This window comes from Hemiscyllium ocellatum, chromosome 22 (assembly GCF_020745735.1).
Source record: "Hemiscyllium ocellatum isolate sHemOce1 chromosome 22, sHemOce1.pat.X.cur, whole genome shotgun sequence".
Taxonomy (NCBI): domain Eukaryota; kingdom Metazoa; phylum Chordata; class Chondrichthyes; order Orectolobiformes; family Hemiscylliidae; genus Hemiscyllium; species Hemiscyllium ocellatum.
In genome coordinates this window covers 46,931,526-46,947,181 of record NC_083422.1, presented here as the reverse complement: position 1 = coordinate 46,947,181, position 15,656 = coordinate 46,931,526, and the positions used below count along the sequence as shown (strand labels likewise).

Sequence of the window (15,656 nt, the reverse complement as noted above, 5' to 3'; positions counted from 1 at the left end):
GAACAGGTCCTCCAGGGATTAAAGGTAAGTCAGAAATTTACTTTTTACTCCATTCCCCATTCATCACCTGGTCACTCTCTGCCTGTGTCTGACTCTCTCTACCTGTCTTGCTTTGGTCTCTCTCTCTCTCTCTCTGTCTTTACTTTTTTTTCTGTTTCTGAGTCTCTCCCTTGCTCTATCTCATTCTCTCTTTCTGTCTTTCTCTGTCTCCCTCTCACCACGTTTCTCTCTCTCTGTTCACATTTGAGTCTGACTTTCTCATCTTTTCCTCTTTCTCCCTTTCTATGGGTCTGTCCCATTTCTGAAGCCGTGTTAACATTTCCATTTACCTGTTCCTGTTATTTTATTTGCAGGTGAACAAGGATTTCCCGGAATCCCAGGTAACTTTAATTTGAGTCACAGTTGTATGTATTCTTTGCATCATTCTATCAGATTGAGGTGTGTTTGTAAGAACAGATAAATCTCAGGAGTATTAAATGGCCAATTGGCCCCATTCATTTCAGAAATTAACTCCACCCAGCTCCTTCCTTTATCTCTCAATCATACCACTCACTTTCTCTGATACCACAAACCCTAAACTTCATGCTTTGAGACAGGGACTTCGAGATTTTGCCTCTGGTTATTTTGCTAATCATTATCACATCTGTGGCCTCTGCTCAGGGACCCTCCTGTCAGTGGAATAAGTTAGTCCTTGTCTATTCCCCGCATGATTTTGAATGTCCCTATGAAATCTCCCTTCTCTGACCTTAGGAGAACTGACTCCACATGAACTGAACTCCTTCATACCTGGTACCATTCTAGTAAATCTCCTCTTTACCTTCTCCCATCCTTGACATTGGTCTTGACTGCACACAGTCCTCCAGCTGGGGCTGAGGCAAGTTCAGCATCACACCCTCATTTTTGTCTTGTATGCCTCTTCAGAAATTAAGAATCATATAGAGTTTCAGTACCATGGTAATGTATTCTCTAGTTCATTTTCTCTTTATGAAATAAGATGAGTGTAAACATGGTTTGTTGATAGAAATATCAGGGTAAGATTGAGAAGTGGTAAAACAAGAAGTTTATGTTGCAGAATTCTCATTTCCTATTATGCCAGTTCTTATTGGGCAGTGAGCCTCCCTACCCCCAGCTCCTATTGGTCAGTGAGCCTTTCTGCCCCATGCTCCTATTGGTCAGTGAGCCTTTCTGCCCCATGCTCCTATTGGTCAGTGGACTGAGAGTTATAGCTTTTTACAATCTCTATTAATGACTGAGACCAAGAAACTGAGTAACGTATCGAGGTTTTTTTGACCATATAAACAGTTAAAAGGGAATGTAAGCTGTATGGAGGACACAGAGAGGCCGCAAAGGGATACAGGCAGGCTGCATGAATGGGTAACAAGATGGTCGATGGATCATGATGTGAAGCACTTTGAAGTTTTTCATTTTTATAAGTAAAAAAATGATATAGGCAGGTTATATGAATGTGGTAGATGGAACATAATGTGAAGAAGTTCAAAGTTTTTTTGTATTTTGATAGGAAAAATAAAAAAGCAGAATCTTTTTTTAAAAGATTCAGCACTTGTAAGTGCTGATATTAAGAGAGACTTGGGTGTGCTCATGCAAGGAACATTCAAAGTTATAATGCAGGTACTGCAAGGCAAATTAGAAAGGCAAATGGCTTTTTGGCACTTATTGTAGGGGATTGGGGTGCGGAGAAGAAAACTCTTACTGCAATTATAAAGGCATTTAGGGAAATCACATCCGAATACAATGTGTAGTTTTAGTCTGCACATGTAGGGAAAAATATCCTTGCCTTTGAGGTGTACTGCAAAGTTTCCTGGAATAACGGTTTATTCTATGATGGGCTGATGGCTTTGCCCTGTAATGAGATGCTGAGTAAATTAAGTCACTATTCTCTGGAGTTGAGAAGAATAATAGGTGATCTCACTGAAACATAGGAGATTCCAATGGGGTTTCACAGGACAACACTGAAAGGTTGTCTCCCTTTGCTAACCTAAGAGACGGACACAAGACTCAGTCCTAAATGATCAGCCCCTTTCCTCAGATGGATAGAATATCTTCACTCAAAGCTTTTGATTCCTTGGGATTCTTTATGGCTGTGGATGCTCCATCATTGAATATATTTAAGGCTGGAATAGACAGAAGTTTGGTCTCTCAGGGAATATGTGAAATGGGGAGTGGTTGGGAAAGTGGGGCCCAAATTAGTTGTGATCGTATTAAATGAACTGATTGGTCCAATTCTGGTTCTGTTTATAATATTATAAAGTCATAGAATCACACAGCTAGGAAATAGACCCTTCGGTCTGACAATTCCATGCTGACCATAATCCCAAATCAAACTAATCCCATCTGCCTGCACTTGACCCATATCCCTCCAAACATTCCCTTATATACATGTCTTTTAAACACTGTAATGTCCATCACTTCCTCTAGAAGTTCATTCCACACATGGAGTACCATCTGTGGAAAAGAAATTGCCCCTCATGCCTTTTAAAAATCTTCCTCCTCTTACTTTAAAAATATGCCCGCAGTCTTGAAATCCCCCACCCTAGGGAAAGATCACGTGCCATTTATCTTATCTATACCCCTCATTATTTTATAAACCTTGATAATGTCACCTCTCAACCTCCTACACTCCACTGATAAAAAGTCCCAGCACATCCAGCCTCTCCTCTTTTCTTATGACCCTATTATTGGCCAATACAGTCAGTTCTGCTATAACGTGCATTTCCTCAACATGAATTTGCTGTAAGGGGATTGAAGGATTTTGAACCATTAATCGTAGAAAGGGAACTGTCCTTACCTGTATTGACTATAACGTGATTCTGCTCCCATTGATTTCAATTATGTTGCTATTTCGTGATTTTCTAATATTGCGGGATCGCATTGGGATGGAACTATTGTGTTATATCAGAACGGAACATAATGAGGAACTTTAACAGACAATCTGTGTATGTATTTTAAAATAATTGGGAGATTCATATGACTATTAATGTTAATATTTCTCTCCAGGTCCAATGGGCCCTCATGGAGCTCCTGGACATGACGGTCAAAGAGGACCAAAAGGAAACACAGGTAAGTGCCAATTATTGATTACAGCATTATGAGGATGGAGGAGTTACTGACAGTTGGGAGACAGGGGAAATTTATTGATCAATAGCAAAGGGGGGCACTATTGATGAATGATAGGACAGGATCAATGATCATTGATTTGTTTCTTGTTCAATTTCAGGTGAACCTGGAGAGAAAGGGGCGAAGGGAGCTTCAGGTGATTCTGCGTCATTTGCAAAAGGAGAGCGAGGTAGGAAGATATTTCAGCTGAGGGAGAATAATAATTTATTTTGCTTCTAAATACCTTGATGAGTCCATGACTAAGACTATAGTTCAGTTTGGTACTGGGTCTCTGAAGGTTGTCAGACTGAAATGTGTTGTTACAGCCAGGTCTCTATAGTTAGAGGAACAAGAAATAAACTGAATGGGCTCCCCATGCCTAAATCATACTATCACTATCAGAGCTGGCAATCCCCTGCACTCTCTTCTATTTGTTGGTGCAGAGCCAGAATGCCATAGGGAATGGTTCCAGGACTGTGTGTCTATGACCTCTGTTATTGACTCAGCCAGGGGTCATGTGGTCATTGGGCAATTATGGTTCACACCATTGCCATATTTCATGAATTGACTAGCCCCAAGATGTTGAGAAATCTGCAGAAATTTCATAGTTTTAGGTGACTTACTGTCTCACTGGCAGTATTATAAATGAAGAATGCAGAGCAATAGAATTGTATTTTGAGAACAAATCAAGAATTGAACCCTATGCACGTCCTCTCTCCCAATAATCCATTTCTTTGGAGTTCCCAATCCTCCTGGTCGAATGCATTCCAATGGTTTTGACTGTTTTTCTTGTTGGGGTAAAAACTCAGGATGTCATGTGATTCTATTCTGTATCAGTGTTTGTGCTCAGTGTAAAACATATTGTTTGTATTTTCAGGTGAACCAGGTCTACCTGGTCTTCCAGGACTACCAGGAATGAAAGGTAAATGCAGAAGTTTAATTGATATTCGATCCAGGTGATGCACCTCTTGAGAGTGTTTGGGACACTGTGCAACCAAACCCACCATTTGTAATTTGAAACCTTGTTGTTTGCTACAGAGACAGTTATGTAAAAGATAATCAAATGCAGTACAAAAAGGAGTTAGGAAAAAAGTTACAGACAAATTAAGGAAGTAAAGAGAAACTACAAAAACAGGTTACCAAGAAATAAAAAAAAAGTGAAATATTCTACAGACAGAAAGTAAATTAACTATCACAGCAGATCAAAACTACTGAGGGATCACGTGATAAACTCACTGGTAAACAACTGTGAAATGCAGAATATATCAAATAATTTTGTCACCTCCATGTTTACCAGTTTATCCGAACAATTTGCTTTTGTAATCATAAAAAAATTCTCAAGAAGGTACAAAAGATGTTGACAAGGATAATACCACAATTGATTGAGGAAAGCTTTAACAGTTTGGGACTCTTTTCTGAGAGAAGAGAGGATTTGGGGATGGGGAAAGGTTTAGAGACCCTTACTTTTATTCAGGAGTTTGGTTCAGCAAAGGTAGGGAAGATGTTTCTATTTGTGGAAAAGACCAAAACTGTAAATGTTGAAACGTCACAAAAAAAATCAGGAGGAAATTCTTTGCCCTGAGAGAGCATGAACGTGGAACTGGTTGTCATAGAAAGTGATTAAGATGAAGAGTGTCAATTTGGAATTCTGGATAAACATGTGATGAAAAAAGGGATAGGGGAATATGTTGATGGGGTAAAATGAATGAGGGTTGGTGGGGCCACTTGTGGAGCTGATTGTTCTGTGCTTTCTGAATAACTTAATTGTCATTCAAATAGAAACATACTCTACTGCACCGGTTACCTCAGCGTGCCAGGGATCCAGGCTTGATTCCAGTCTTGGGTGACTACCTGTATGGAGTTTGTACGTTCTCCCCATATCTGCATGGGTTTCCTCCCACAGTCCAAAGATATGCAGATTTGATAGATTGGCCATGCTAAATTATCCTATAGTGTCCAGTGATGTGCAAGCTAGTTGGACTAGCTATGGGAAATGTGGGGTCATGTGGATAGGGTTAGGAAAGTGGATCTGGGTGGGACACTCTTTAGAGGATCATTTCAGACTTGATGGACACAATGGCCTCTTTCTACACTATAGGGATTCAGTGATTCACTCAGTGCAGGTACTCTTTACAAATTTCTGGTCATGTTGAAGTTTCAAAGTTAATTTCCACCAAGTAGCAATTTCTTCAATCTGCCAGTCTCAGTGTGAGCTAACTCAACCTCTCTGTTTCTGACAGGTCCCTCTGGACCAGTTGGTCCTCAAGGTAATTAGATTTTCTCATTTTCTGGTAAGAAGTTTTGGTAAGAATGCTGATCCTGTTTTGTCAGTGAGAAGAATCCTTCAATGCAGTCTGGAGAATGAAAATGGAATTCTGACACAGCAAAATACCAGCTACCATTTGCAGTGTCTCATCGTGGCTATGAATTGTGGAACAGATTTGTGCTTTTAATTCTTTGTCTAGATTATTGGTTATGCTTGGTGGAGTTTTTCAACACAACAGTCATTGTAGCACCAGTTATTCATTCGCTGTAATGAACTTTGGATCATTTTGGGAATGTGAAAGATCCATTGTAAATACAAGTTCCTCTTTCTTCTGTGAGAAAGTTTGGTTCAATAACAACAATCCCTGCAACATTTTATTCACCTTTCAAATAGACCATCCCTTTTAGCCTGGAGCTACCTAAGTAGATGTGGGTCAAGGAAGTGTCTACCATGACCCATAAACTTTCAATGAGAAGGCTGTGCCTCTACCATAGAGACTTGTCTCCAGCTTCTCACTGTGTGGTGTCTCAGCATGAATCTGTCACTTCCTAGAAACTGAGAAAGTTGAGAAGTAAGAATCTAGCAGGAGAAGAATACGGGTAAAATTATTTGTAATTTGTGATCATTAATCCTAGATTATTCTCTCTCTGTAGGTCCTCCAGGATCTTCAGGGATCAAAGGTGACACTGGCCATCCAGGTCCTAAAGGTAAGCCCTCAGGAGCATCCAATCACTGCTATGTTAATGAGATGGGAATGGTTCATTTATGAATGAACAAGGAAGATTCTAAAGGTAAAATATCACCTGTAAGAAAATAACTTCCAACTTAGTAAATGACTGCTTGCAGAATGTTTCTATTATAATTCCTCCAAAATTATTCATTGGTGAGATCCACAAGTTCAAACTAACCATGTGAAAGACCATGTGAAAAACATTCACTGTGCCAAATGCACTAACACATCCTTTATTATTTTACAGAAATGCTTTTTAATTTATACCATGCCCATCTAAACTCCATTCACAGACCAGCAAAGTTTAGTCTTGTCAGCAATGCTTATGTTCCATTAAAGAATTTTTAAAATGCCTTTATTAGACTCCACTGGAAGGATTGTGTCCAATTTTGGTCCCCACACTTAGAAAGGATGCCGAGGCATTAGAGCAAGTGCAGAGGAGATTTACCATGTGTCACAGAGTCATAGAGTTTTACAGTACATGAAAAGGCCCTTTGGCCCTTTGAGAATGTGTTGTTCAAAAAGAACCACCTATTCTCATCCCATTTTCTAGCACTTGATTGGCCTTGGCATCACCAGTGCACATCTAAATATTTCATAAACATTATGAGGGTTTCTGCTTCTGCCATCTTTACAGTCAGTGAGTCAACAGCCTGGCAAATACACTCTGCACCCTCCTCAGTGCAATCATATTCTTCCTCTAATGTGGATTCCAGAACTGCAGACAGTGCTATAACTGTAGCCTGACCAACATTTTACTTAGCTTCAGCATAACATTCCTGCTCTTAAACTATGCCTCAGCAAATATTGGCGAGTATTCCATATGCCTTGTTAACCACTTTATCCAACTGTCCTGCTACCTTAAGAGACTGGTGGACAACCATATCAAGGCCCATTTTGATCCTTGGTCCTTTTCAGGGCCCCAGGTATTCCCTTACCTTGTTTGTCCTGCCCAAGTTGCCTCACAGTGCCAGGGACTCGGGTTCAATTCCCACCTTGGGCAACTGTCTGTGCAGAGTTTGCACATTCTCCCCGTGTCTGCGTGGGTTTCCTCTGGGTGCTCCGGTTTCCTCCCACAGTCCAAAGATGGGCGGGTCAGGTGAATTGGCCATGATAAATTGCCCGTAGTGATAGGTGCATTAGTCAGGAGTAAATGTAGGGGAATGGGTCTGGGTGGGTTGCTCTTCGGAGGGTTGGTGTGGATTTGTTGGACTGAAGGGCTTGTTTCCACACTGTAGGGAATCTAGTCTAATCACCAAATGCTCACCTCATACTTATATGGATTGAATTCCATTTGCCACTGATTAACTCATCTTACCAGCCTGTCTATATCTTCCTGTAATCCATGGCTATCCTCCTAACTATTTACCACCCCACAAACTTTTATGTGTCACCCACAAACTTAGTAAGCAACCCTCCTAATCATTTATATACAGTATATTACAAACAGCAAAGGTCCCAACACTGATCCATGTGGAAGCCCCCAGGACACAAACTTTCAATTGCAAAAATAATCCTTAGCCATCATGCTCTGCTTCCTGCCACTCAGCCAATTCTGGATCCAATTAGTCAAATTTCTTTGGATTCCCCCGGTCTCTTACCTTTGCTATCACTCTCCCATGTGGGACATTATCAAAAGCTTTGCTGGAATCCAAGTAGACTTTGTTGAATGCATTGTCCTTATCTACACCCCTGCTTACCCCGTCGAAAAATTCAATCAAGTTGGTCAGAAGTGACTTACCCCTAACAAAACTGTGCTGTTTTTGACTAATCCCTGCCTCTCCAAGTGCAGATCAGAACTGTACCTCGGAATCGCTTATAATACCACTGAGGTTAGGCTGAGAGCCCTGTAGTTTGCTAGTTTATCCATTGCTCCCTTCTTGAATGAAGATACCATATTGGTGTTCTCCAGTCCTCTGGCACCTCTTGGAGGCAGAGAGAAATTGAAAATTATTACCTGTCCCCCTTCCATTTCTTCCCTTGCTTCACACACAAGCTCGGGATATATTTCATCCAGGCCTAGAATTGTATCGACTTTCAAGCCCACCCAACCACACAGAACCTCCTGTGCTAATTTCTTTAATTATATCACAGTCCTTCTCCCTGATTTCTATATTCACATCATCCTACTCACTGGTGAACACTGATAGAAAATGTTAATTTAGGACTCTTTGGCTCTCTGCATGAATTACCCCAGTGGTGCTCAACAGGTCCTGATCTTTCTCTAGTTGATCTTTTATCCTTAATGTACTTGTAAAGTAACCTAGCATTTTCCTTTATTTTATTTTTTCATGCTCCTTTCTTGCTCTCCTAATTTCCTTTTTAAGTTTCCCCTTGCACATTCTATACTCCTCTAGGGCTTCTGCTATTTTGAACCCTCAATATGTTCCATAAGTCTCCCTTATGTGGAGAGACTGAAGAAGCTCGGATTGTTCTCCTTTGAGCAGAGAAGGTGAGGGAGGTGTTCAAAATCTCAAAGGGTTTTGAAGTGCGGAATTGTTGTAAGGTTGAACACCTGGAAACAGATTTCAAGAGGAAATTGGAGAAATGTTTGAAAGAAGAAAAATCGGCATAACACTGGGGAATAAATTGGGAAAGTTGGGCTGAATGGGTAGTTTGTTGAATGAACGGCCTTCTCCTGTGTTGTAACATTTGACAATCACACAGGTCGATGCATCACATCACATCACATCACATCAATGTTACGTTTTCCTCAGAGCATGTCTTGTAATGGCAAACCACAGGGAGAGAGGCCTATTTCCCTCTTGCTCGTTTTCTGATGCAACTTTTATTGAAGGTCCCCTGTTTCTCTGATACCTGCGTCATTCCGTCCATTACATAGTGGCACTTGTTGTATTGACGCATTTGTAGCCATTTCATGACTCCTTCAACATACCTTTTTCCTTTCCTTCCAGGTGAAAAAGGATTGAGTGGCATTCCCGGGTCTAAAGGTAATGTTACAGTAATGAATGCTTTTCAGGCCATTGACTTTCACTGATTGTATTCCAATACTGAGCCTCAATCTCGGGCCTATATTCTTGATGATTTTTGTTTTATAATTATTCTCTTGTGTTGCTGTTTCAGGTGATATGGGAGAGAGGGGTTCTCGTGGTTTACAAGGTAAGCAGCTCTTTTTTTAACAGGGAAACATTCATTACGAAACACAGAATGCAGTGAACCCAATAACAAAAATGGAAATCACTGAAGAAACTCAGCAAGTCCAGCAGCATCTATTGAGAGAAAGCAGGGTTGATGTTTCGACTCCAGTATGACTCATCTTCTGAAGAAGTGTTAAATCTGTTTTCTCTACAGAGATGCTGTCAGAACTGCTGAATTGCTGTAGCAATTTCTGTTTTTGTTTCAGATTTCCGATGTTTGTAGTTCTATCTTTTATTGTAATGAACTCAGTGAGGTGGCTTTGCCCACAGTGTTTCTGAACAGTAATGAAACTTTGCTAAACCCTTGAAATGCTCTTGAGCCATGAATATGATGATGTCAGATTCCGTTGCCAGGCAAGGCTTTGAGCTGGTGTGAATTAACAGAGATTGATAAATTCTTGATGACACAAGGAATTAAGGGCTATGGGGAGAATGCTGGTAAGTGGAGTTGAAATGCCCATCAGCCATGATTGAATGGCGGAGTGGACTTGATGGGCCGAATGGCCTTACTTCCACTCCTATGTCTTATGGTCTTATAGTCTTAACAGGACAGAGGTTGAGATGCTTCAACAGAAGTCCAACTCCCACATGTAACAGGAACATAATTGTGCAGTGACCTCCCCTCCTGATACTGATCTTGTGGTTGATGCGTTAGGGATCTGCTGTGAGCAAGGTCAGGAACACTGACTGGACGTATTCATCATGTCTGACACTTGGTGTCTTGTCCTCCTGATGCGTTACTTACACAGCCAATTAGAAAATGAATGGACTCAGTTCTCCAGGTGGATGATTCCTGACTGCCAAGAAATCTAACAACTTCTGCAATACTTTTATAACCAATAGCAGAAAAACTACAAATGGTGACAATAATATAATTTATTGTCTGGCCTGTGTCCACAATAGATTTATTTCCTCTGGGGATGGATCAGTGCAATAACAAAGAGAGAATTTTTTAGATTCTGGGATTCCAGCACAACATAGAGGAATTGTGCTGTTGGGCTGTCGCTTCAACATTCATTCTCTGTGCTCTGAGTGAGCCTCTCTGTCTGGAACCCCCCTCTCTCTCCCAGTCCAAAGTGATCCTGACAATTGAGGAGGGCCTCATACAATTGGAACAAGAGCAAAGTCAGACAATCTACATCCACATTAACTGCCCTTTCCTGGGTTTCCTGCAGGTGAACCAGGTCCTCGGGGACAGCCCGGTGTCGCAGGAGAACCAGGGCAGAAGGGATCAACCGGTGAGTGATCGGGCCACATCCTCCACACTCTCAATATACTCAAACTCTCACTCCTTCCTTCCTTTACCCACTGTAATAATTACCACTTTATTTACCTTAACTTCCCTCCTCCTCTTCCTCTTTTTCATCCTTGGTGTGTTCCTGTCTGATGCCCTGACATCTTAGCTGCTGTTCTGAACAGAAGAAAGAGCACAGAGTCTGTGCGAATTCATACAGATCAAGCAGAGAAATCATTGATCTGTGTCATGGACCTGTGATCTCTACTGCGGATACGAAATCCTGCCTCTCTGACTATGACAGTGTTGGGGTGTCTGAATTACACTGTCAGAGTCGACAGAGAGTGTCTGTGTGACCCCAACCCACTCAGGCTGTTCCTGGGGTTAGTGGCCCACTACCAGGGAACAGTATGCGCTGAACATGTGTTGGGGATACAAGGGAGTTCTGGGGAGTGGGGAAGGTGGTGTTGGGGATTATTGGGTGATTTTGGTGGGAGATTTTGGGAGTTTTGGGGAATTGGGGGTCCTGGGAATTGCAGGCAGTAACTGCGTTATGAACTTCTCAATTCTCCTCTGTTCCTTTCTCAGGATCTCAAGGAGCCGATGGTCACCGTGGACTCCGAGGTAAATGCCCCTGATGGGTAGAGGGGGCTTCAGTGAGGGAGGAGGAACAAAGCAGAGTAGGGGAGGGAGGTGAGGGAGCATGGAGCAAGGATATTGGAATGAGTCAGGTGGGGGAGTCGGGTGAGTGAGGGAGGGGGAGTCAAGTGAGTGGGGGGGGGGAAGTCGGGTGAATGAAGGAGGGGGATTGGGCTGAGGAAGAGAGGGGGAGTGGGGTGTGTGGAGGGGGGGTGAATTGGGGAGGAAATTTAGAGCAACAGGGGGAGGGGAGGGAGTGGGTGAGGGGAAATCAGGTAAGTGGGAGGGGGGAGTTGGGTGAGTGGGAGAGGGGGATTGGGGTGAGTGAGGGAGGGGGAGTCAGTTGAGTGAGGGAGGGGGAATCAGGTGAATGAGGGAGGGGGTTTGGGGTGAGTGGGGGAGGGGGAGTCGCGTGCATGGGGTTTGAATGAGGGAAGAAATCTCTTGGAGGTGGAGTGGAGGAGGGGTATTGGGATGAGGGAATAGATGACGGAGAGGAGAGATGAATCTGCCAGGAAGGGGTAAGTGGCAGGATGGACAATAGGTGAAGAGGCAGTTTGGGGTATAGGTAAATGATTAATTAATCTCTTATTTTTTGCCATCAGGTGAACCGGGAGTTCGAGGTTTACCAGGATTACCAGGAACTGCTGGCCCTCCTGGTGAGTAACAGAAGCTGCATTACAGAGTATCCAGTTAGGGGCCCCTTCCCAAACACCAAGTGTCAATGCACAGTCTGATCAACTGAATGAACGTCGGCAAGGCAACTGAACCTTGTCACCCGGTATCCTGCTCTGAGTTATTCAGCTGCTAACGGCAATGCAATGGTGGCCTCCAGTGTGAGGTCACAAAGTAAAAAGAGGCTTGTCAATTCTGTCGCACCAACCTGACCTCGGTATGTCTAAAAGGCTTTACAACAAATTAAGCACCTTAAACAGTATTGACTATTTTATAGACAAATGCAGCACTTATCTTGAGCACAGCAAATCCAATAGTAGCAAGATAATGACTAGTTGATCTGTTTATGGTAAAAGCTGTATATTGCCCAGTACATGGGATTGTTGACCGCTACCTCAGAGGTCAGACAGGAGCTCTTGTGAAGGTCTTAGTTGAAAGTTGCTCTATGTCACAACATGGCACTCCCTCAGTACTGACCCTTTGACAGTGTGGTGCTCCCTCAATAGTGACCCTCTGACAGTGCAACGTTCCCTCACTAATGACCCTCTGACAGTGCCGCACTCTCTCAGTACTGACCCTCTGACAGTGCCGCACTCTGTCAGTACTGACCCTCTGACAGTACAGCACTCCCTCAGTACTGACCCTCTGACAGTGCAGCGCTCCCTCAGTACTGACCCTCTGACAGTGCCGCACTCTCTCAGTACTGACCCTCTGACAGTGCCGCACTCCCTCAGTACTGACCCTCTGACAGTGCAGCACTCCCTCAGTACTGACCCTCTGACAGTGCAGCGCTCCCTCAGTACTGACCCTCTGACAGTGCCGCACTCTCTCAGTGCTGACCCTCTGACAGTGTGGCACTCCCTTAGTGCAACACTTCCTTAGTACTGCATTTAGTGTGAGTACTAGATTAGAGTGTCACATCTCTGATCTGGGACTTCAATCTGCAATTCTCAATGAGATGATTGATTAGAGTAGTCGAGCTGATATGTCGGATATTTATAATGTTCTAAATGTTGACTTTTTGTTACAGGTCAACCTGGTGCACCAGGAAAGGTCATTAACTACGGTGGTGAGTGGATTAGTGATTCATTCATTCACTTAGAACTCAACAGCAGGATGGCTTTCTGCCCTTTGTACCTGTTATATTGGAACGGCAGGAGGCCATTCAGCCCCTTGAACCTATTGTAGTGTAACACAAAAGACCATTCAGTCCTCCAAACCTGTTCTGCTCTTCCATGTGATCATGTTGATCTGTGATTTCAGCTTACATATTTGCCTTGCCCAGATGTGTTTAGGGCATCAAATATTGTTTGATTGTCTCTAGGGAGGTTAAACCTGTTCAATGTCACTCTTTCTCAGGGTCAAATGGAAAACCAGTTGTACAGGGACCACCAGGACCTCCTGGACCACCGGGAGCCCCAGGACGATCAGGTACACATTCACATACACATATGAACGGCTGACAATAAATACTCCTCTTCCATTGCCAGCTCATGTCAGAAAGCTGCAGGACTTCACGGAGACTCTGCTAACATTTAACCCAAGGATCTAGGACACAGAGTTCAACATACACCATTCACACCATCTTGATTGTGCAACGTCTATCAGGGCTTAACATTCAGACTGTTGTGTTGGGAATGCAAAGCAAGAACTTTACATGATACCTAACCCCATGTTGTTCTGTTCTGAGAGGATTCAATGAGTTGGAAAACTTCCAGTTCATCGTTCTTGCTCTCTGTCTAGATTAATGCTCTTTCCCCTCTCATTGCTTTTCTCCTGTGTTTTTCTCTTCCTTTTGCTCATCTTCTCTTCCTGTCCTGTTTCTGACAGTGTTATTGTACAAGACAAAAGGCAGTGAGGAAGCCTTTTCTGATCCATCAAACCGAGAGAAATTTGAGAGAAAGTATTAATATTCATGATATCTCCATGGTGTCTTCATTGTTCTTTTTGTCTCCATGACTCATTGCCTCCCTTGCTTCCAATTACTCTTGATCTGCCTGATACATTTATTTTAATATGGAATCGAGCTAAACCTGTGTTACTCTGTGCCCTATCTCACAGGCGAGAGTATTGCTGGACCACCAGGACCTGCAGGTCCTAAAGGTGAGTACATTATTTTTGTCTGAATGACAAGAAGTGGCAAATGGCTGAGCTCTTCTTTCTGGAGAGTCTGGGTCTTCATTCCGGAGGAGGATATGGAGGTGGGGAGGGATAAGTTGGGGAGCTGAGGGGCAGGGGAGGATAACTGAGAAGTGTGTATGGGTCTGGGGTGTAATGGAAGGGAAGAGGTGGAGGAATGAGGGATGCACCGCAGAGGGTATCAATTTATAATCAATATCAATCCGTGCCTGATGATATTTCCACTCTGTTTGTTAGGGGCCTCTGTCGAAGGACCTCGGGGACCACCCGGACTGCCCGGTGCTGCTGGTGTTCCAGGTGAGGGTTTGACGTAATTGTGTTTCAGAGTGTTCAACAGGAACCATTCTGGAGACGGTGTGTCCCAGTTGGGACAGTTTATGTTGACTCAGGAGTTGTAGCCATCTATTATCATGAGCCAATCTTTAGGGTTCCCCAGATGTTTAATCAACCTATAAATCCAACTAACAAAGGATAGTAAAATCTGATCTACAGCCAATTTGCTCAGAGCAAGGTCCAACCAAATACAATAAGGTAATGATCAGACAATGTATTAATTGATCATGGTTGTGGGAGGAATCTTCATAGTTTACCAGAATAATTCTCTTTTTTTGGGAGTTACACATATAACAGACCTGCCTCTGATAGACGTGACAGCACAGCACAACTTCAGTTCTGACCTCCAATAGTGCAGCACTCACTCAGTACTGACCCTCTGACAGTGCAGCACTCCCTCAGTACTGACCCTCTGACAATGCAGTACTCCCTCAGTACTGACCCTCTGACAATGCAGTACTCCATCAGTACTGACCCTCTGACAATGCAGTACTGCCTCCGAACCAGTAATGATTTTGTCAGTTGGATTATGTACTGTGTTGTGACTTGAAACTCTGACCTTTTGACTCACTGAGAGTGAGGCCCATTGATTCTGACAATATATAAACCTCACTGAATTTCTAGCTCAGGTTGTTTTACCTGATACAGTTCTGGAAGCTGAGAGGTGTTCTCCTCTTGAGGAACCTTCAGTCCATCTTCTCCAGTCTGCCTGATGGTATACCTAGGGACCTGGAAGAGGTGCGTCTCTGCTAAGTTCCAGAATCTGATTGGCATCTCGGCAAAGAGATGTTGGATATCAGATCTAAGAACAGCCAGTTCAGATTGGCAGAGACTCCCATCAATGTGGATTTGACATGAACAACTCAGTCGGAAACTGTCCTGTAAGTCCCATGAGCAGAGCACAGCTCAGGATTAAACAGTCACAGAGCTTTCTGCAGCAACTGAGCACTGACCATCTGAGGTGAATGATACAGGAATTGATTTGGAGATGATGGTATTGGATTGGGTGTACAAGGTTAAAAATCACATAACATCAGGTCATAGTCCAACAGGTTTAATTGGAAGCACTAGCTTTCAGAGCGCCGCTCCTTCAACCACCTGACAAAGGAGCAGTGCTCAGAAAGCTGGTGCTTCCAATTAAAACTATTGGACTATAACCTGGTGTTGTAGGTGATTTTTTACTTGACATAGGAATTGTTGTAGGAATAGCCTCATGGCATTTCCCAGCTATGTGATTGTTCACTCCCTGCTAAGTGGCTCCTCAAGATGACACCATGAACACTCCTCACTCACCTCTCACTCTCCCTACTCCTCTAGCAGCAAGTAGTGATGTTTCAACAGACCATGGAGGTAATCATTCAGTACCCA

At 43.1% G+C, this 15,656-nt stretch overlaps 1 protein-coding gene across 3 annotated transcripts in view; it reads left to right on the top strand.

Moving 5' to 3' along the window:
- LOC132826328 (collagen alpha-1(XVII) chain-like) overlaps positions 1-15,656 on the top strand; it is an 85,508-nt gene that overhangs the window by 35,615 nt on the left and 34,237 nt on the right. For all 3 annotated transcript variants that reach the window (XM_060842170.1, XM_060842171.1, XM_060842169.1), the window contains exons 21-36: positions 7-24; positions 354-380; positions 3,016-3,078; positions 3,236-3,304; positions 3,992-4,036; positions 5,355-5,381; positions 6,034-6,087; positions 9,026-9,061; positions 9,195-9,230; positions 10,444-10,506; positions 11,091-11,126; positions 11,747-11,800; positions 12,847-12,885; positions 13,176-13,247; positions 13,878-13,919; positions 14,193-14,252. In XM_060842170.1, coding sequence (XP_060698153.1) covers positions 7-24; positions 354-380; positions 3,016-3,078; positions 3,236-3,304; positions 3,992-4,036; positions 5,355-5,381; positions 6,034-6,087; positions 9,026-9,061; positions 9,195-9,230; positions 10,444-10,506; positions 11,091-11,126; positions 11,747-11,800; positions 12,847-12,885; positions 13,176-13,247; positions 13,878-13,919; positions 14,193-14,252 — 741 coding nt within the window. The remainder of the gene's footprint in view (positions 1-6; positions 25-353; positions 381-3,015; positions 3,079-3,235; positions 3,305-3,991; positions 4,037-5,354; positions 5,382-6,033; positions 6,088-9,025; positions 9,062-9,194; positions 9,231-10,443; positions 10,507-11,090; positions 11,127-11,746; positions 11,801-12,846; positions 12,886-13,175; positions 13,248-13,877; positions 13,920-14,192; positions 14,253-15,656) is intronic.